At 41.3% G+C, this 21,003-nt stretch overlaps 1 protein-coding gene across 1 annotated transcript in view; it reads right to left on the reverse strand.

The window, feature by feature from the left end:
* PDE3A (phosphodiesterase 3A) overlaps nucleotides 1-21,003 on the reverse strand; it is a 216,185-nt gene that overhangs the window by 67,322 nt on the left and 127,860 nt on the right. The window contains exon 2 of the mRNA XM_083859872.1: nucleotides 6,551-6,601. Coding sequence (XP_083715998.1) covers nucleotides 6,551-6,598 — 48 coding nt within the window. The 5' untranslated portion in view covers nucleotides 6,599-6,601. The remainder of the gene's footprint in view (nucleotides 1-6,550; nucleotides 6,602-21,003) is intronic.

Consider the following 21,003-nt stretch of genomic DNA (forward strand, 5'->3'; position numbering starts at 1 on the left):
GGTAAGGGAAGCATCACTTCAAGGGCTTCACACTAACCCATCACAATCTAAACTGGTGACTTAATGCCACAGAAAGCATTACCACTGCTTACACTGCTGCAAGCATGAACTCCCACCTAAAAAAAAATCACTGCTTTTATTGAACTGCATAGTACATTCCTTTCAACTATCCACAGCTATGTGTATATAACCCCCTATATGTATGTATATAACCCCCTATAGCAATTCTTGATTATGTTCTTTTTACATCATTGTGGAAATCAAGTTTGTGTTTTTAAGTTCACAGTCATCGATGAAACAATTAGAAGTTTCCACCATGGGATAATGTGGGAAGATTTTTCCTGTCTTAGGACTAGTACCAAAGCAACTTATGCTCAAAGGCTACGGCTCATGAAATTAGCAGGGAATTTCAGGTAGATGGAAATACTCAGCAGCATTACAGCAAATATGCTACACCTCTGGCTCATCTGGTTACCGCAACATTTTAAATCCATATCCATTCAGTGAAAGCATTCCCACTTGTAGTTCTCAGGAACAGAAAATTAGGATGAGTCTAAGAAACAAGATCCTCAGGCAGATACACCAAACAAAACCAACATAGAATTATCCTCCAAACCTGTACAGAAACTTCAGGGAGGGCTTTCAAGCAATCTGAACAGCTGGATGGACAAGAAAGAAAAGCATTCACAAATTCTTTCCTTAATTATATAAAGGTGATTCCTTCTGAAATTACTGATGAAGCCATTCAAGAACTAAGAAATATTACAGTTAGTTAAATAGAGGCCAATATATTGTATTTCATTTACACTATTTAGCTTAAATTTATCCATGCAAAGCACCCACAGGATAAAGATATATCTTCCACATATAAAAATGAACAAGTAGATCAGGAATTTTTCATCGACCAAACCCAAAAAGATCTAATTTAGAGTTCACAGTTAAATCTACTTTCCTTACTCTTTCACACACATAAAATACAAAACAATGAGAGGAAAATTCCTTTGTCATACCAGAGCCTGGAAACCATGGAGACCTCTGTGATGTAGTGTCTGAGAGCATAAACAATGCTCAAAAGATCAAAAATAAAATTATATAACAACTTAGCTCAAAAAAAAACCCCAAAACCAACAACCTCCAACTATATTGTCTATAGACATCATAACTACTCTTGTTTTTTCTCTACCCTTACTTCTCAGGCTGCTCCCCCTTGCCTAAACAATTCTGGGTATAATTTAATTTCACGCAGAGTATGCAAGATGAGGAATAAAAATCACTTTATGAGTTAAAACCCCCAGAAAGTATGTTCAAATAGAGTATGAAACTTCACAGTGAACTTAGAGCTCCCACCTTCTTAAAAGTCAGACTTGCCACATTGTTTTGCCTGAGAAAAAAGATTAAGCCAAATATCCCATTTTACACTTTGATTTTGTTTCCTTCCTTTAGTTTTTTGTTTGGTTTTTGTTCTCATTTTAGGTGGTGATAAGCCCACTTGGAGGGGTTTTGTTATTTGGTAACACAAATATCTTTTATTTATGGCATAGAGAAATAACTTACAATGTTACTACTTACCTGTCAAAGTATAAAGTCATTTTGTCAAGCTCAGCCTAGAACACAGTGAGTGACTGCACCCCTTTCAGGACTAAAGGATGAATTTGCACCAAAAGGCAGAGGTGTTATTTTTATACAATGATTTGTGAACAGGATCAGCCTAAAACACTCAGGAAAGTTGCCTCTTTGCGGTTGTCATCTCACCCAGTAACTGCATTTTCCTCCAGTCAGCCCTCACAGACTCACACTATGCTCAAGTTAACTGTATTTATGTGCATCACTTTCTGACTCTCACTCTCCCAGAGTGGTGGATGGGTCAGGGAAATTTCCTTTCCTCCTTTAAAACCCTCCAGAGGATTTGGGGGACTGATGGTGGAACTGAACCGATACACAGCTCAGTGCAGCCAAGCACAGCACAGACCTGGGTGAGGAAAACTTATTTTTCCCACATACTGTGTTACAATATGATGTATGATGCAATGCAACATTAGAGTTAGAGCGATTCAAAGGAAATGCTGGAAGAGGAAGGCTGAAAACCAGCTTTCCTTTGAAATAACATTAGTGTCTCTACATCTTAACAGAAACAGGATGACAAATGAGTCACTTCCTAACAAAGCATTTATTTATCCTTTTTTTTCTAGGAAATTTAAGGATGCTGGACTGATCTGGATCAATTAAATTCTTTTCAGTACAATAAAACTATATCAATCAACAATCCCTTATTATTTTATTGTGAATAATAATGTGACAACCTGGGGGGTTTTCTGGCAACTAATACATCTGAGATCTCTAAAATTTCCAGGTGGTATGATTTATCTTTAAAATCTACAACTCCATAAAATATGTAATCTGCCCTGACCTTCTCCCTCTTAATAAAAATACACAGGAGGATGCTTCTCAAAAGCGGGATGCATTTCTGTTCTCCATGCTTCTTCCTGTCAAACAATTGTCTCTTTCCTACAGATAAAGAAAGTCTCTTTCCTATGGATAAAGACTACCATCCGTAGTCAACTGTTTTGTAAATGGAGAACTGAAATGAAATTATAATTGAGAAGAGAGTGGAGCTGTTAGTTCACCAATATTCCCTCTGTAATTATTTCTTTTATTATCTGCACATCCCAAGCAAGGTATTGAAAAAAAAATAATCAGAGAATCTTGGAGTGTCTGGAGCAAGAAGTATAGGAAATATACTAATCGCTGCTATTCATCACATCCTAGTCCTGCTTCTGGTGACAATATTGGCTTTGCCCAGCACATGTTTACATATGTCCTGTTTACTTCTGCTTTACTCTCATCTTGGTGAACACACTTGGAATGACACATCAACCAAGACAACTCTGAAAATGCCGAGTGTTCTGCCAATGCCTCAGTGACTTCATGCACACATACATATATGTAAGATATGAAATACAAAAGAGTCATGCACCCATCAACAGTAGACTACAATTTTCCTTAGCCACTCAGTTTAAAATACTCCTAAAGCCTGCAGGAAAGTCTCCTCTTGGAGACAGGGGGACTTTCTTGGTGAAATACATCTGCAATAGTGGGCTGCCATGGCATCTCCACGTTCACAGGCACACGCTCTTGCAAAATCAGCTTCACCAACATTTTGCAGCATTCAGCTTGGAAACGGCAAATAAGGATCAGCTGGTTCTCACTGTATTCAGAGAGCCCCTACACCCCCATTAAATCACTGTAAAGTCTCTTTACAGTGGCACTGAGGGCACACTAAGACACAACAGACTCCCAGAGCACAATACCTGGTCAGCAGCGGGAATCGACTCCCACCTACGCTTCAGCAAGTACAGAGATTTCCGGCTCATGGTTATCAATCTGCTCTAGAGGCTTTTCCAGACTTGAGAAAAGAAGGCTTCTGTCCCAAACCAGCGGCAAGAACCTTATTTCTGACTTCTATTCTTCATCGTAGATGGCAGAGTCCCCGACGCACGCAAGTTTTTGTGAGCTGAGAGGTCGAGACCAGTTAGACCCCAAGCTTCTCCTGTTCCTCTAAAGCATCTGTGTCCTTGCTGTTCCCTTAAAGCATCTGTGTCCTTGCTGTTCCCCTAAAGCATCTGTGTCCTTGCAGCACCACAGCAAAAAACTGAGGCAGGGAACAGCCCAGCTCCCAGTAACGAGCTACCTCGCAGAAAGAAGCCTGAAGTAGGTAGACAACACCAGACGCACTCAATCTGAAAATAGCTGTTGCTTAGGAACTGGAGGGGGTAAAAACGCAGCACCTCGGATATATAATTGAGAGCTTTTACAGTTAAAGAGAATTAAAAAGGCTGGACCTGTGTTTCTCTCTCCATCATCGCTCTTTTACAATGCTGGAGGAACGATTGCTCGATTCCACAGGCTCTGGGGCTACGCCTACATCTCCAGCAAGCCAAACAAGTCTTGATGACAGAGCAACAAATTACTCCCACACATCCAAGAGCCCTCGTAAAAACGTGTGCACAAAGTGTGCCGTGGGTCCCACCTGAAAGATCTTGGGAGTATCAAGTACTATGTTCTAGCAGAATGATTAAAATACAATCTGCATAATTTCTTTTTCTGCAGAGCAATAATATTCCAAGGATGAATTCTGCTAGTCACACTTTCCCTGTGGCACGTGCCAACATTACAAATGGGTATGAATATTTTCCCCTCAAATGATGTGGTTCTATAGACTGCATGCATGTATTTGAGAGAGAGAGAGAGATTTCTTTAAGTGGATTAAATATTCCCAAAAATTTAGGAATTTCTTTAATTTTGAACTCAACTTTGTAGTTTCATGTCTGAATTCTTAATTCTAACATGTCTTAATCTTTTAAATTAAGCATTAAATGTAATGAAATTCACTTTGCACTTCCTCCTTCATTTCAAATCCACACAGTAAATTCTCAGCACGAAGCACTTACAGCAGGCAGTGCTGTCTTCAGGAATGAAAAAAGAAAGGGAAAAAAAAAAAAGAACAAGTATGTAGCCAGGAACTCACCACTCTTTGTGAAGCAACCTATAATTCAATCTAATTAGAGCAGCCTTAATAGTAGAATTATTCCAAAAGAAAAGGAATCCTACAAAATACGTACACATATATGTGGGCAGTCTCTTAAAAGTAGAGTGCAAGGATGGTAGAAGTCATGAGCAAGTTAAATATTGTAAAGACAGCTTTTTACTTGTGCCATTTACATTCTATTGAATTGCAGATGCTTATCACGAGACAAACTGCTGCAAACAGAAATTCCCATAGGCCTCAGAGTATTTCATTTGACATCCTTCCCTACCTGTAACTACAGCACTTTGCATTTAACTCCTACGTGCAGAAAAGGAACATGTTTTCCAAGTGGGCCATTAAGAAGTATGACATGCACTGTAGCAGCTTCCCCTCATGTTTCAACACATGCCACAGAAAACCTACTAGTTCTTAAAAAAAAAAAACCCTTCACTGAATCAGAGCTTTTTTAATCAGTCTTGATAGAATAACTTTATGAGTTCATAGGTGGATTTTAGTTTTAGATTATGGTAAACCAGTGATTACTCTTCCCTTTTTTTTCCTTCTAGGTTTTAAGGTATTTAAGCATACCTAACACGTCACTCACCTTAATTTTTCAGCAAGATCTTGTTTTTTATAATGGGCACTCTTTAAAAAATACACACACTGGCAACAATGTAACTGAATCACAAAAGGATAAAAACTGTCTTTTCTACTACATGGAAAAATCAGAACCTCCCTTATTTCACCTAACCTTTCAAGGAACTTAATTAATTTAGGTCTAAATACTATTCCTATCTAGACAACTTTCAGAGTGATGTGAAAGAGAGAATCTAAAGTTACAGTGGAATAACTGAGGGATATTTTCTTCTCTCTAATGGAACTTTTCTTCCTTTTCTTCCTTGTTTTTTTTGTCTGGGCACTAGGATAGCACATGGTACTCAGAAAGCTTGGCTCATTCTGGGACTCCTCCTCAAGAACTGTAGTAAGAGAACAGGGGGGAATGCCTGAAAACTGCCAGAGAGTAGGTTTAGAATGAATGTTAGGAAGAAATTATTTTCTGTGAGGGTGGTGAGGCCCTGGCACAGGTTGCCCAGAGAAGCTGTGGCTGCCTCTGGATCCCTGGAAGTATCCAAGGCCAGGTTGGATGGGGCTTGGAGCAGCCTGGGATAGTGGAAGGTGTCCCTGCCCACAGGGCTGGAATGAGATGATCTTTAAGGTCCCTTGTAACCCAAACTGTTCTATGATTCTACAGTTTTCTTTTCCCACCTTATTATAGATCCTTTAATGCTTTTATGACACATCTGTCATTTGTACAAAGAATCCGTTTGAAAATCCTTCACCTGAAGTAAAAGCAAATACAAAATGCTGGAGCTCTAATAATGAATTTATGTTCTTTCAATAGTAGGTGGAAAAGACTATTTTACCCAAGTAGGAAAATTCCTGAACATCAACATTGGTACTGATGTCTCATTTGGAGGAATTGTAATTCTAAAAATAATTTTAAAATGTACTGTGATACCATTAACACTGCTGGAATAATTTCTTCCAATGACAGGTCAAGGGCAAACACATGGCGCCTCCCCATACAGTTCTAACACCTGGTCAGTAATGAAAGGATTCATGGTGAGAGGGCCATCCAAGTCTTATGACTTTGTCAGGTTAAAAAAACTAAAAAACAAATCACCAAACAAAACACACCCACATTATCTGAAATTGTGTTCCTTTGATGTCCTGATGGAGACAGCTGAGTATAAAATGCTTTCTCCATACATCTAATTCATCTTTCTGCTATTGAAAAAAACCCTTCTGTTGGATGACTCAGCTCTGTCTGGATCAACTGTTTGAATTACGGCTCAAAAAATTATATTAATGAAAGCTCTCATGGTTTTATGCTTTTTTCCATTGCTCCAAACCCTGCAAGTATTAACAAAATTAACAACTTTGCCAAACTCAGATGGAAGACTTGTTTGAATGCCTCAAATGCAGCAAAAGCCAAAATAAAACACAAAATACTGAGCGACTGACCTGTGAGCCTCTGGGTCCTCGTTTGTGGTCCCATTCAGAATGCCCCATGAGCTGCAAAACAAAGAAAAGCACAGGTAAGTGATAAATTGCACTAATTAGTTTTAATTGAAACACTCGTGCTTTTATATCCATTACACACTTTTCTTGGAAATAAACAGGTTTGCTTTTGTGATTTATTTCACACAGCTTTTAGCTTCATAATAAAGCCATGTAACATTGTACCTTTGCATTCAGAACCCAAACACATCTGGCATCACAACCCTGCTCGTGCCAATAAAATTCCCACTTAGATGCCATAGATTCAGCTTTAGCCAAATTTTTAATACAGATCTGGCAAAAGGACAGCTGATACATCAACAAGGAGATTATCAAAACCAGGGCACATTTGATTAACCAGCAATGTACATTTTACATCAGCCATGATAATTAGCAACAGCTTTAAATCTGTTTCCCCATTGAAGTATTGGGGGTTTTGTATATCTGCTCAGGGATTTCTTCTGGGCATTGTTTGCTCCTACACACAGAAGCATTGCTTAATACAAATATAAAAACATGTGAATGGAAGATAGGAGGGTTAATGTGACATGTAATGACTTACAGTCATGAACATTTTCTTGCTCATTTTTCCCAACATTCTTTCCCAAAGGAAATGCCTTCTTCCAGTTCAGAGGTAGGGAAGAAGATTTACAACCCACACTTATTGCAGAATATGCTTTCAAAATACTCATCCCAGGACAAGAAACTAAAACTACTTTGCAAAATCAGGAAAGCCACACACATCTCCTGTGATGAGATTTTTTTAATCTTCCCCATTAACTGTTCCTACTTATCCTTTACTTTTCCACGGGCTTCTTCTTTTTAAATTACTACTTACAGCCATCTACCTCCATAACTGGAGACAAACCACATATACAGACAGGCATCGAAGATCAGAAATGTCACATCATTTTTTTACCTGATACAGCTTTGTGACTGCCCCCCTCATTTTACTGCATTTTTTTCCTATTTTCCATATACTGTTGGTGGAAACACTGGCAATGCTGGATTTCCCTACTGTTTCTCCATGACTGCATGAAGCACAGCTTTGATGTTTATGAAAGCTAGCCCCAGTAAATGTGCAAAACCTACAAGAGATGCACCTACCAAAGGTTATGTGCTTCAAAGAGCCTCTGCCAGAACCCTTGTACCTGTCTTTCCTCTGTGGCTCCTGCCTCTCTGGACCAAAAAACTCTCTTCAGTTTTACTTCTCAGCCCCTGTGCTTTGGGAGGAAGTAACTCCTGCTTTCTTAATTTACTTGGCTAACTGAAAATTAGTTTAACTTTAGTCTGACCACCTGTGATTCCCAGCATGATAAGGGCTAGCTTCACCTCCAGGTTCCTATCAGTAGAATTTGCACAAAAAGCAAGCCTCACAGTGAAGAAAGGAGGATTGATGTTCCTCGCCTGGCTGTGGCCACTGTGGTTCTCCAGGCTCTACAGACACTTGACAGCACACACCACAACCTTCAAACCCAAGGGTAGTATAAGATCCCCCTGCCAGGTTTTTCATGTTCCTACCCTCTCTGAATCCATAGCTCCCTGAAAAGTGAAAGGTTGCTTTATTACTGCCACCAAAAATGAGAGGTGCATTCCCAAGTCAGGCCTGGAATTTCTATTCCCATATGTAGGTAGGGATGCTCCAAGGGCAGCCAGTCCCAGAAAACCAGACTGACGTGTTACTCGTGGTCACCACTAATCCTCACACCTAAATCAAGTCCTCTTAAACATTCATTCACTTCTAGGCACAGTTTGCTCATCCTGATCCCTAGTCTTGCCCGGTGCTTCACATCTCCACGGTGAGTTTTCAGCCCCACAGCCAATTCCTGCTCTGCTCCACCACTCCCCTCCTCCTGCCCAGCTTGCAGGTAATCCTGCATCTAATCCACCTCTAATCCTGCCACTCCGCCAGGTGTGGGGAATCCTGGGGGGCTCCACAGACTGGATGTTGCAGCAGCAGCTAATGCTACACTGAAAAGTGAGTCCAAAGGCTGCAACAACTCACCCTTGCTCCATTTCCCAGGGTCTATCAACATCACTTACAGAAGAAAAGCCAAAATCACCAGTGAAGCAGTCACAAATTCATTGGAACCAACAGAGCGACCCCTTCCTTCTTTTGTCACCATTTAATGAGCAAACTCCTTATAGGAAATTACACAGCCCTTGTCCAATTTAATTTCTCTACAAAGGTGCCTTGGTGGAATCAGCCATGTTTGTATTTTTGCTGATGGATCCATTGTCCCCAGAGTAAAACAACACCCACACCACTGTTCTCTCTCATCCTGTGCCAGGATGTTCTGCTCAGTGACATGGGCTGTGGCTATCACCAGCTAAAACTGTGAAGTTGCCTTCAAGCATTATAGTCAAATCCACCACCTATGAAGCCAAACTTTTTTTTCTGTTTTTATAAAATCTTATTTGGCTTTAAAATGCATTTCTTCTCCCATTATCTAAAAAAACCCATGCTCATCTCATGCTAGAATGTTCTTGGCATACAGGGGTCCCTATTAGCACAAGAGTGAAGGAATGAAAAATGAAATAAAAAGGATACACACAAAAAAAGGCCTCAAACTTTAAGACAGAAAGAAGAAAACCCCAGAGGTTATAACAAAATCTCTGCCAGGCCAGCATTCTAGAGAGGGATGATTGTCTCAGTGGGACCCCCCCTTAGGTCAACAAGCCACGCTCAGCTCAGTTACTTCTGAACCTGATTTTCTTTTCATGGACGAACAGTAAGTGCTGGAGCATGATACCCAGAAAAGGAGGAGAGAAAGTATGCCTGATCTATTGGGCTAGGTAGAAATCACGATTTCCACAAGCTGAATAGAAATCAAAAGACGAAGAAAACAGAATTAAAAGCAAAAACAAAGCCCAAAAACAAACAAAACCCCTCCCCCACAAAACTAAAAAAGCCCAAACCAAACAACAAACCAACTACACTCAGAAAAACAGAGCTTGTGCATAAATCTACTTGAGTGAGTCAACCTTCTGAAATTGTGGAAAAAGAAAATAATATACTGTTTAATTGGTGCATGCATGCAGACATAAAAATGCATTTGGAAGTAGGGGGATTTATGCTTATCACTAACAGATGGGTTTGCTCCAGACCCCACCACCTCCTCTGAATGTTCTCTGGAATCAATTTGGTCCTGAGTGATGATAAACAGCCTCAGAGCATCACATTTATTATTCTTACTGACCAGGCAACTAAGGCTAAGTGTATCAGCAGCAGAAAAGGAGGGATAAAACCAAAATCAAACTCCCACACAGCTTATATGCATGCAGTGTCTCTTAGAAGAAAAGGAGCTACTTTACATTTAATTTGAAACTGTCCTGGAAACCCATCTCTGACAGTTTTAATACTCAGAGATGAAAGCAGCTTTTAGCAACAAGAACGACTCTTGCACGTTCAGGGTTGCACAAAAACATGGGCTTTGCTAAAACCAACTGCTTGCTTCTACCCTAATAACTGACTTAGTGGTCTCCAGGGAAAACAATCCCCCATCCCAACTTAGAGTGAGGACTGTCAGTCGAAGAGGAGGAAGGAATGGAAAAGACCCCAATACCAAGATCCCAGTCACAGCCAGAAAAGGAGAAGGAAAAGGGGTCATCTCCTTTTGAAGATGTAGGGTGGTGGCCTGTGTTCTAAATTTCAGGTGTTTGCTACAAACACCATGAAATTCCTCAGCTTGTGGTTTTAAAACTTAGGTTCACTAATGCAACAATACCTTCAAAGGAGCAAGGAATGGTATAAGGGACTGTCTGCATTAAAGATCTGAGATACTCATATTGAAGTAGAACAAAGCTGTTTAAAAATTAGCATCTTCAGCCCTCGCCTCTCTAAATGCAGTTCTTCTCCTATATGGTTATTTAATTAAAGCCCTAGCAAATGATTACATAAGGATTTCAACTTTCATTAAAATTCATAAAACATAATTCTTAGCCTCCTTAGTATTAGAGAACTGCAGGAAAATGTGACCTACACATATTGTAGAATATCTACACAAATAAAAAGACAGAAAGTAAAGTATGACCATTTAAAGCTGTTTATAAGCCCTGTTTTTCCCTTATATAATCTTTTCTTGACCAGGGTTTTAGTTTTGGCACCCTTGAGACAGCAATATTGCTAACTACGTAATGGCTGGGGAAAAAAAATCTGAGATTAAAAAATCTCCAACAAAGCAAACCAAAAAAAACCCCAACCCCAAAAACCAGAGAAATAGAAAAGGCATAATCCTATTATAAGGACTTCCCAACTGGTCACAAGTCAGGAACAAAACCCAATATTTAAAATACAAGCAGTCCCATGCATATTCTTTGAAAGGGGAGGAAGTTCTCAGCAGCAGAATGAAACAGCATTTTGAAACCATATGGACTTACTAAAGCAAATATGACACTTATCAGTTTCATTATAGGGAATGAGCAGATTCTTTCCTTCTAAGTTAAAGAGGACCAATAAAATAATTATATTTAGTGTTCAATAAAACCTTATAAATCAATTCAAAGTCTATTCTAATTCTATTCAGATTATAGTCTATTACTCTGGAATTTTATTTCGACACATATTTACACTTACAAAACACTTTTACTGTTCTAAAAACAATTAGATGGTGATGATAAAAGTGCGATAAATCAGCCAGTAGTCACCAAAGATAATAAATGGGATTCAAGAAGACTGCAAGAGGATCACATAGTCCAAATACATGTGAGAACCTTGCCCCATCTCACTGGCTCCTTCCCTTGGATTTTAAAGATTTAGACTGTAGCTGGACACCTCATTTCCATTATAATGAACATAAAAGACTCCTGCTCTCTCTAGTGGAAGGTGAACACAAGGCAAAGCACAGGAATGCGAGAGAAATTTCTCCTCTGCTCCTTCTGTGATTGGGAGCCAAACACTTGCATCCAACATTTCCTGCTGAACTGGCTGTGATACATGAATAGGGCAGCCTGAGCTCTCCCAAACTTCTGAGAACCTGCAAAAATGCCTTTTTGCCACTCCTGCAAGGATTTAGCGCATCTAGTAGTGGTAAAAAATGAATTACCATGAGATTATGAGAAGTTTTGGCTGGGTGACTGCCAGCAGCTTTAAGAGTTCTTTATATTTGGGAATCAGCATGGAGAAGAGCAAGATAGGAGCATCCAATCAGGCTGGCACCTGGTTTCAGCCTTCACCAAAATAGCAGAGCTTCTATTTAAACATGAGCATAACATCTTCCCTCTTTGGAAGAGATTTAGTTGAATGGGCATGTTGAGGATGTGAAACAGTGTCTCACTGTTGAGTTCTTTGACACTGCCTCCTTACAGCTTGTGCTGAAAGGGGCACAGTATGATCCATATTCTCTGACTGAATGGGTATTAGCCATGCTCCAGTCAGGATCATATTTCCACTGGTAATAAGAAACTGTTTGTTACCAGCATGTAGGCACAAAATGTTCCCGATAAGTTCCTTTTTCGGTAACAAAAAAACCCCAACCAACCAAAAACCAAAACAACAACAAAAAAAGAGCACAAATTATTTCCTTGATTACATATTAGAGGAAACATTTATTTTTACAAACATGCAGGAATCAGGTCACACAGAAACTAACAGGGTGTTTTTGCACATTCTATTTTGAGTCAGATTCCTCCTATCCGATACTGTTCCCTACATTTTCATGGCAATCAAGATAAACAAGATAATTTATTGACTCGATTGATTTAGGGAGGGAATTTTGGTGTGGACACCATCAGCAGGAGTAGCTAAGCAGGCTGGAGCTGCTGAGATTCACCACTGCCAGATCCTGAAAACACAACAGGGGAGCAACTGGCTGCTCTGACCACCTTCCCCACCAAATGGCAGAACTGCACCTTGCCCTGGGCCATCCATGTCACAGATGCTTTCCTTGCTGTGTGCTGAGAGGGATCACACAGGCATGTGTAGGCCATGACACACAGACAGCAAAGGGCTCCAGTATTTGGAAAAACAATCCCTCTTCCACAACCCCTGGCCAACTCCCAGAGTCAGCAAAAAGCACAAGATTTCAGGGCTGTGCTGCTCATCCAGATGTGTGAGCTGCATGCTCATGTCATCACAGCCACTGTGGAGAGGAAACTCTCCACCCAAGTGCTCCCAGCATCTTGTAGCCTTGCAAATCACCAAGGCCAGCCTCAGTTCCAAGACTGGTTAAAAAAAAAAACAAACAGCAACCAAAAACAAAAACCCCAAAGAAAATCACTCACCACAACAAACCAACCAAAGCAGTACATTTGGGGTGAGCATTTAAGAGCAATTCAGCTGCTTCCTAACCAAAGATGTTGTTTCAAAGGTTTCTGGGCTGCTAGACAACAGCTGGAAGCAGAGATAAGCTTTTTAAATCACAACAGAGGCAGAAGTGCTTTGGAACTTGGCATTGCTTTGAACTGGAGGCAGGGCCAAGGAGGTGCAATGATAGGGCTGAAGAGGAGCTGCAGTGAATGGCTTCTCTGCAGGCTGAGCCCTGTAGGGATGTGGGGATGGAATTAGGTTTCTGAAGTTGCTACCCTGGGCAAGCTGCAAGTCCTGGAGGGAGCTGCCTCCTCTTAGAACCTGGCTGGGAGGTCAAGCAAGGACCCAGAGCACTGCCAGAGGCTGCTCAGAACACTCAGCCTGGGCTGAGACGGTCAACAGGATCATGAGCTGCTGTGGCAAAAGGGAAGGGAGGGAAGGGAGAAAATAGGTGAATCAAGGCTGAGGGGAACTAAAATGGACAGCACAGAGAACAACCCAAAAGTCGTCCAGTCACCAGCAGTGACTGTTCTGAAGGCACAGTGACAAAACCACCCCAAGCTTTTAAGCAGGGACTCAGCTCCACAGGAATGAGATCATATCTGGCACTGGGAGAGACAGCAAGAGTCTGCATTCTGGAGGACTTTCTCATGGCAGCATACAACCTTTTTATTCCCAGACCATAAACTGCATCTGACTTCTTCAGGAATCCTGGCTTCCTTGTGGCATGGGCAAGGGACACAGAGATGTGTGACACAGCAAGCTGGCAGCAGTGGGCTCAGGGCTGTGCCCCTTGCTCCACAGCACTCCTGGAAATGAGCAGGTTTAACGTCAGAGAATGGGAAGCTGCTGGGAAATTTAAAAAAATGCAAAAAAATCCCGTAGGTGGGAAAAAAGAAAAGGCACAGGAATATCCACCTCCACACCCTGTATCTGGTTTTATACAAATTTTTGTCACAACTACTTAAACAGATGACAGTAGTAAAACAAATCCAGGCGTGTTTCTATTATTTTCACTCCTACCACTGAATTTCTCAGGTCCCTATTAATCCTTCACACATCAAAGAAGATTTTAAACAACAGGTTTGGGAGGCAGAGCTGTAGTAAAATAGAGAAAAGACCTGATTTTGAAGGGAGTAAGGGGTGGAAGAGAGGAGGTGGTGGTGGGTTTTGCCCTTTTTTTTATTTTGGTTTTTTTGGAAGCAATTCTTATTCTTCAGTGCTCCTCAATGATGGATGCCACATAAAGAGTTATTTGCAGATGTATTGCAGATTTTTTAACAAAGACTTCCTAAATTAATGATCTTAATCTGGATATTTAATTTCAGAATAAATTAGTAAAACAAACTGATCATAAATATATTTCTTGAACTGAATCTGGTAGATTAATAATAGGCATGTTGATCAGGTGGACTAGTAATCCACAAGTAAAAGTGTTCACCAAATTTTTCATACACCCATTTTCCCATTCTGAGCATAGTCATGGAAAGCAAAGCCTTAGATAAAAATATCTCTAGTGGTAGGATAAAAACTGTGGCACAGCTATTGTGATACCCCTCCCACCTTGGCCAAGGATAGAATTTACAGACTTAGAGAATTCAGTCACTTAGAGAAGAAGATTCCTCAGTATGGGAACACCAGGGCAACACAGCAATGTCAAGAGTCCTAAACATAACAGTGAGTTAACAAAAGAACAGAAGTGTATTGATAAAAAGGAGAAAAATTGCTATTTAAATATTGCTTGCTATTCACAGTACACACATCAAACTCCTGGATTTCACAGCTACACAGTCAAGTCCATTCTGGTGCAATTAAGTTCCTAGAAAAGTCAGAAAGCTTATTTACTTACCCCCCCCCCCCCCGCCCCCCCACTGGGAATCATTCACTGTGCATTAAGAATCCCATTCACAATACCAAGCCTGGCACAAGCTTGATAAACGAGGCAGCTACTGCAGCAGACAGAGTCAGCAAAGTCTGAAATCATCTCGAGGTATCTCAAATCCTTTTTTCTTTTGTTATGGAGTTTAAAGACTTGCATAAAACAATCTGCTCTGAAATGTATGTTCCCAATACTATTTTCTCTTTAGTGTATTGCTTTTCCTGTCACTTTCCATCCTTTCAGAGATCCTAGTGTCATGTAGGTTTCATCTGCACTTTGTGTTGCTAACACAAACCTCAAAGTTGATGTGAGCCCTTTTAGGCTTATTATCAGTGCACAGATGGGTCTCTGCTTCCAAAGAATTGTCTTGAAGACAGAGCCAATGTCTTTTTGCACAGCAATGAAAAACCTACTGGAAAAGCAGGTAAACGTTTCAGGTATTTTTCAGTCAAGCCCTGATTTCAGGTGGATCACTCTCAACAGGAACACAGATCACAATAGCTCACATGGAAGGCAAATTAGTCTAATGAGTTTAGGAAGTGCATGAATCAAATAGCTGACCATTCTCTGGTAGTTTGCGTAAGAATGGGAATTTTCCCATTTGATTCCCAGTGGATAAGTGTCTACCTCACAGGAAAAAAAAAAATCCTAAGAAAACCCCATACCATCATCAAACTGACATCCTTACTGGCAGTCTCAGCAGGAAAAAAAATCCTTAGGACTGAGTAAGCAAGGAGCTTTCACCAGACATTTAACCATTAGAAGTGGTTCCAGAGCAGAGGAACTGAGCCACTGCAGCAGGGACAGGGACATGCGTGACTTGTTCGCGTCACCTCTGTGCTTCCCTTGTGCACACAGGATGGCATTTTGTCACAACTGTCAGCTCAAACCCCTCAGCAGAACAGGGTCACTTACAAAGAGGAAGGGGGTAGAGACTGGGAGAGAAAAAATCCTGGTCAGAGATATCAAAGGTGGCAGTGCCACTGTCCCCCAAAACTGGAAATTCTGTCAGCACCAGAATCCAGCAGTCTGACCAAATCAGATCTCTTGTGATATCACAAGCCCTTCCTGAAAAGAAAAAAACACCAAACTTTGCTTACAGTAATATGGTATCTTAGTGTCCATCTGGTGTGAAACAAACATGGTGACTACAGGAATTGGTCCCTGGTGAGGCCAAAATACAGTGAGGCAGAAAGCCAGACAAGTAATACAGTTTCAGCAGCTCTTTTACTAAAACACATTAACTTTAATGGTAGCACTGAGGGATAGCTGCCGTGAAGTAATGAACATTTTAAGATAAAGAGAATTTGGCCTCCCACAAAGCAGACTGACCCACACAGCCTTCTCCCACCCTGAGAGCAGCACTGAGTCTGCCCAGGTGAAGCCTCAGCTCCCAGGGTTGGCCTGGAAAAGAAAAAAGCATTGCTCTGCCAAGGCTTGTTTCAGCCTGACACCCACACAAACAAGCCACTTCTTTCATTAACACCCTGTTTTCCTGGTTTTGAGGCTTCACAAAGCAAAAGAATAGCACTGGTATTTCAGCAGCTAGATCCCAGCTAGCAAATGTCCTAAAATTACACTTTAGAGTCTGGTAGCTTACTAAAAAACCTCAATGTCAAAACTCAAAAGTACATTCAGTTTAAACACACCCTTGGGGGGATTTTATACTAACTACTTTCTATTTCAGACTATTCACTTTAAGCTCAACCAGCAATGCTTCATCACTCATCCAGGAAAACTCCCCTCTCTGCCACCCAATCTCAATCAACCTGCCAAATTAATTATCACCCTGCATTTGTCTATTGCTAAGAGGAGGGAAAAAAGCAAATAGATGAACGTAGCAGTGACCCGAGCAAACATGAATCCTCTGAAACAGAACTAATTAAATCAGTTCAGTGATCTTCTTCCAGCACGACACATTTCACCCACTCCATCCCCAAGCAGCCCAGTTCTCCCATCTCCTCCAACTGTCCTCACATGGAGCTCAGATGTCTCTCCAGCAGCAAACCAGGGATCTTTTCTACTCATCCTTGCAACTGCATGATTTAAAATAAAGGAAGAAAGCCAACTGCCACACAGAAAATTCACAACGATAATTTCCCACTGACATTTACATGCAGATTCCTGGCCACAGAATATGTGTTTCAGGCAGGCAGCAGTAGGATTTGATTACCTTCTTCAAATTTATGGGACCACAGGCACCCAAAACTTTGGTGCTCCGCTGGCTCTATGGAATGAGCAGAGCTCAGAGCACTGGCAGAGCAGGGCTTTGCTTCTGGTACCCCAGTCAGGCCTTGCAGCAGAGCTGTCAGCACTAACACACAGAGAAATTGCAGAATTTGTGGGTTTTAAATCCATGCCATGAGCCAGACACCAAACCTTGTGCTAAGTGCATTCCCAGCCTATCAAGTCTGTGTGATGCACAGCAACATTCATGACCCTGCTGACTCTAAAGGGCCCAGCTCAAGGAAATAAGCTACACACACATTCTAGGTTCTCACATCCTACGGTTTTAAGTGAAAATCCAGTTGAAATGCGTGCAAAAACACATCTGGGTAATAAATTTCCCTGCTGCTGGACTTGGCACCAATTCCCTTGGGGTCATGGTGTCAGACACTGCGTGACACCCTGTGCCAGCTGATCACACCATGCCTGTGCAGCGGGAATATGGGAAGCTGCAGAAACACCAACCTCTCCTCTCTCAGTGCACTTCACTTCCTATCACCCTTCTCTTTCTGCAGAACAGTTTCAGAGCAAGATCAGAACAGGGCACGAAATTCCAGGTGACAGCCCCACTTGAGGAATTAAAAAGACACTGAAGCGAGATCTACTTTTGCTACAGGGTTGGAATATCAAGTCAATTCCACCTTGCTTTGATTTTTAGCATGGTCTGTGCTTTCTTAGACAGGAGGCACATCACAAACAGACACTAGCACTAAAATCTGGATGCCTGCATGGGATCTCTGTCGAGTCAGGAGGAGTGTCAGATGCAGGAGCCCTGAGAGTGCCCTCTTCCACAGCAGGAACAGCCCAGCAACACACAGAGGCAGGACTCTGAGTCAGCTCGAGGTAGATGCCTACACAGGCAACAGTTTGTCATTCACACCCATCTGCTGCTCCAAATCACACACACACATGCTGTCACGTGTGCTCTTCCCCATCTGGATGGCAGAGATGCTGGGTATAAACAGGCAAAAGCCAGGAGGATGAATACTGGGCTTGTGCTGTACAAAGGGGGATTGTCAGGCACCTTCACCCACCCTAACCAGGAGCAATTTCAGCAGTGGTTTCTAGAAGTCAGAGTAAAGACAGATTTTTCACAATGGCTGCAGGTTTTTCCATTATTTGAAATACTGCCGTTGAAACCAGTCTGACTCTCAATAAGCTTTGCTTCTCATATTTTATTTTAAAATAAAACCATGTACGTTTTCTTAGAGGGATATCATAAAATACATTCTCCTGCAACATTGTCTGCCAACATTTCATTCCATGTGGTCACTCAAGTCCTGTTTCCATCACATTTCCATGCTGTCACAGCAGTGCTAACAGCCAAAGCAGAGCCCACCAAAGGTGCAGTCTCTACCATGGTGTAAAGGATGCACAGAATATCCAATATTCCGGGTGGTCATGGTGCAAATGGATGTACCAGGAGGCATTTCAGAGTGAGGAGGAGAAAGGCGGAGCAGCACAGAGGGGAAAGGATCCCTTTCTGGAAGGGCTGACCTCAAAGGACAGACAGGCAACTGTTACAAGCCCCTAGTTTTGGTTCACTTAAACCAAATCATGTGAAAACTGCTGAAATGTTCTTTGCTGGAAGAACATCCCATATTGAAAACGTACTTGGACTAATTTGCCTTTTAGAAACAGGCTTCAACAAAATTAAGTACCTTCTCTCTGATTTAAAACAACAACAACAAAAAAAGGAATAGGTTGTGTGTTAAAAAGTAAAACACACTCTATTTTGTGTATTCAAAACAGAAAATTTTGAAATTTGTTTTCTTTTATATGTGCAACTACTTGCCTCTCCACTGCTGGTCCTTTTTTCCCCCCATAATTTTATTCCTTGAATGATCTAGCTTTGCATACTGCTGAAATATACTTTTAATTCAACCTTCATCAATAAAAGCACGGTTTCTCTTCTTATTGACAAGCTGCCTGAGAATTAAGAGCTTTTGTTCTAATAATTTCATTACAATGTCTCCAGTCTCTTCATTTTGTTGCTGAAAAAGTAATTTAAATTCCTTTTTCCTGTGTCCCAAATACTTTTTCTTTCATCTTCTTATGTTCAATTTGTGCAAGAATGCTATTTTGATTTGGCAGAAGTGTTATTTTACTAGAAATGTATCACTTTTCCCTAACCAGGAGGGTCCACACTGAAAGGTATTTATACTTCTAACTATCAAAACAAACAAGAAAAAATAAAAAGGGGAGGGGGGGGGAACTCTACTCAGAGCTAAGTGGCTGTGCAGATCTGGTTTTCTGACCATGAAAAAGGAGCTCTCCAGATCTGTATTGATTACAGATTCAGTCCTGAGCCCCTAATGTTAACATCATTTTCATCAATTCACCATGGCCTGGAGGTTGTCCTTTGTTTTTCCTCCTGTGCCTGGGAACCAGCCTGGTCCTCTGGGAGCTGTGGTTAAACACAGTTAGTCTGAGTCTTTATAAGATGGCTTTGAGTCCTTCCCTGCTATTATCTGTCAGCTGCAAATCAGAGAAATCTCAGTAGCAACCACTTCTAAAGCATTTCCAGGCCACCATACACACTTGTTAACTCAGACAGAACCTCCCTGAGAAAAAATAAAAAAAAAAAATCTCCATTTCACAGATGGAGAACTGAGACATCTACCCAGCACAGTACTGCTAAACTGGGAATAGAAACCAAATATCTTCAGTTCATGGGATCAGACCATAGGCTTTGTTTTGATCAACTATTTATGCCCAAGTTCTTTTCTGGGGGGAAGTCAAGGGTATACACCAGGGAACAGAACTATGCTTATTTTTGGCTGCCAGGAGATCTTATCACTCTTTCTGAAAACTGCTTGGCCCTCTAAATATCAGAAGGAGGACAGGCTTCATGTACCAACAACCTCCCTTTTTAAGAAAGTACATTTTAAGAAAGTGAAACAGGAAAGATAGAAACACTCAAAGGATAAAAAAATAATACAGGTTTATCCCCTGTCTCTGGGCTGAACTCAGGCATCTTGCAATCCTCTTTCCTCAGTCAGAAGCACTTCATCTAGATAAGATAACTTGAGCAATGTGAAAAACTTTACAGTTGTGCCCCAGACCTGGGCTGAACCTGCCCCCAAGCTTTCAAGACATTGAGTCCACTCCAGCTCTGCCCATGGATGCAGAGATGAACAGTGACAGGAAGGGATAAAGAGCCAAAATGCCAGGAGAAAGAGCATTCTCACAAACCCCTCTGATTTACTGAGGTGTGTGCAGCACCTCTGACATGAAAATGTTGACAACAAGAGCTCCATTTCCTTCTCTTCCACTTTCCATTTTTTTCCATGCAATTCTTTTTTCAGAAAGAGAAATCATAGATAATTGCAGTTTACCTGCTTTATCAGCCTAAAGGCCCATATTCCACAAGCATGCTGCCAGGAGATAAGCAGCTGAATTCTGAATATTGAGTGCCTCTGTGCCTTGGGCCCTTCTCAATGGGTCCCTTTATTAGGACAAAGGCTCCTTGAAGGAGAACCAGGGCCACCAACAACTTTGGTTCAGGCAAGGGTGACAGGGGCTTAGGAACAGATGTTTTATGAGCTTGGGAGAGCTACAGAAGATGAAAAAAATAACTTCCCTTCCCCTATCTAAATATAGAACATAAATAAAAATGTATATAACCTAAATAGTTTTCCTAACCTTACTCTTTTCTTCCCACACATCCTCCCTGTTCCCCCCCAACACACACAGTGTGGTCCTGGAAACAGCGTTTTCATTTGTTTTCAGGGAAAGAGAGTTCATAGCAGAACACCTGCAGTGCTTTAAGAGATAATCAGGAATTTCAAGGTGGATCAAGGAGCTGCTTAGGTGCTCAGTTTTCTCCAAGGAGCCACCCAAAGGTGAGTATTCCCAGAGGAGACTTCTCAGTCTGGAGTGTGACATGGAGGAAGATATGGTCAAAGAGGGGGGATAAGGGGTTCCAAATTACTTGTAACACCACATTTTGTTGGCCCTATGACTAAAAAGTGGCATCCAGCCTCCATATGCATAATGCTTCCAGTATTTTCCACAATATTAAATACAGAGGATGGAGAAAAAGGTGTATGGAAATACAGGTAG

Source organism: Zosterops lateralis (genome assembly GCF_965231275.1).
Source record: "Zosterops lateralis genome assembly, chromosome: 4".
Classification (NCBI taxonomy): Eukaryota; Metazoa; Chordata; class Aves; order Passeriformes; family Zosteropidae; genus Zosterops; species Zosterops lateralis.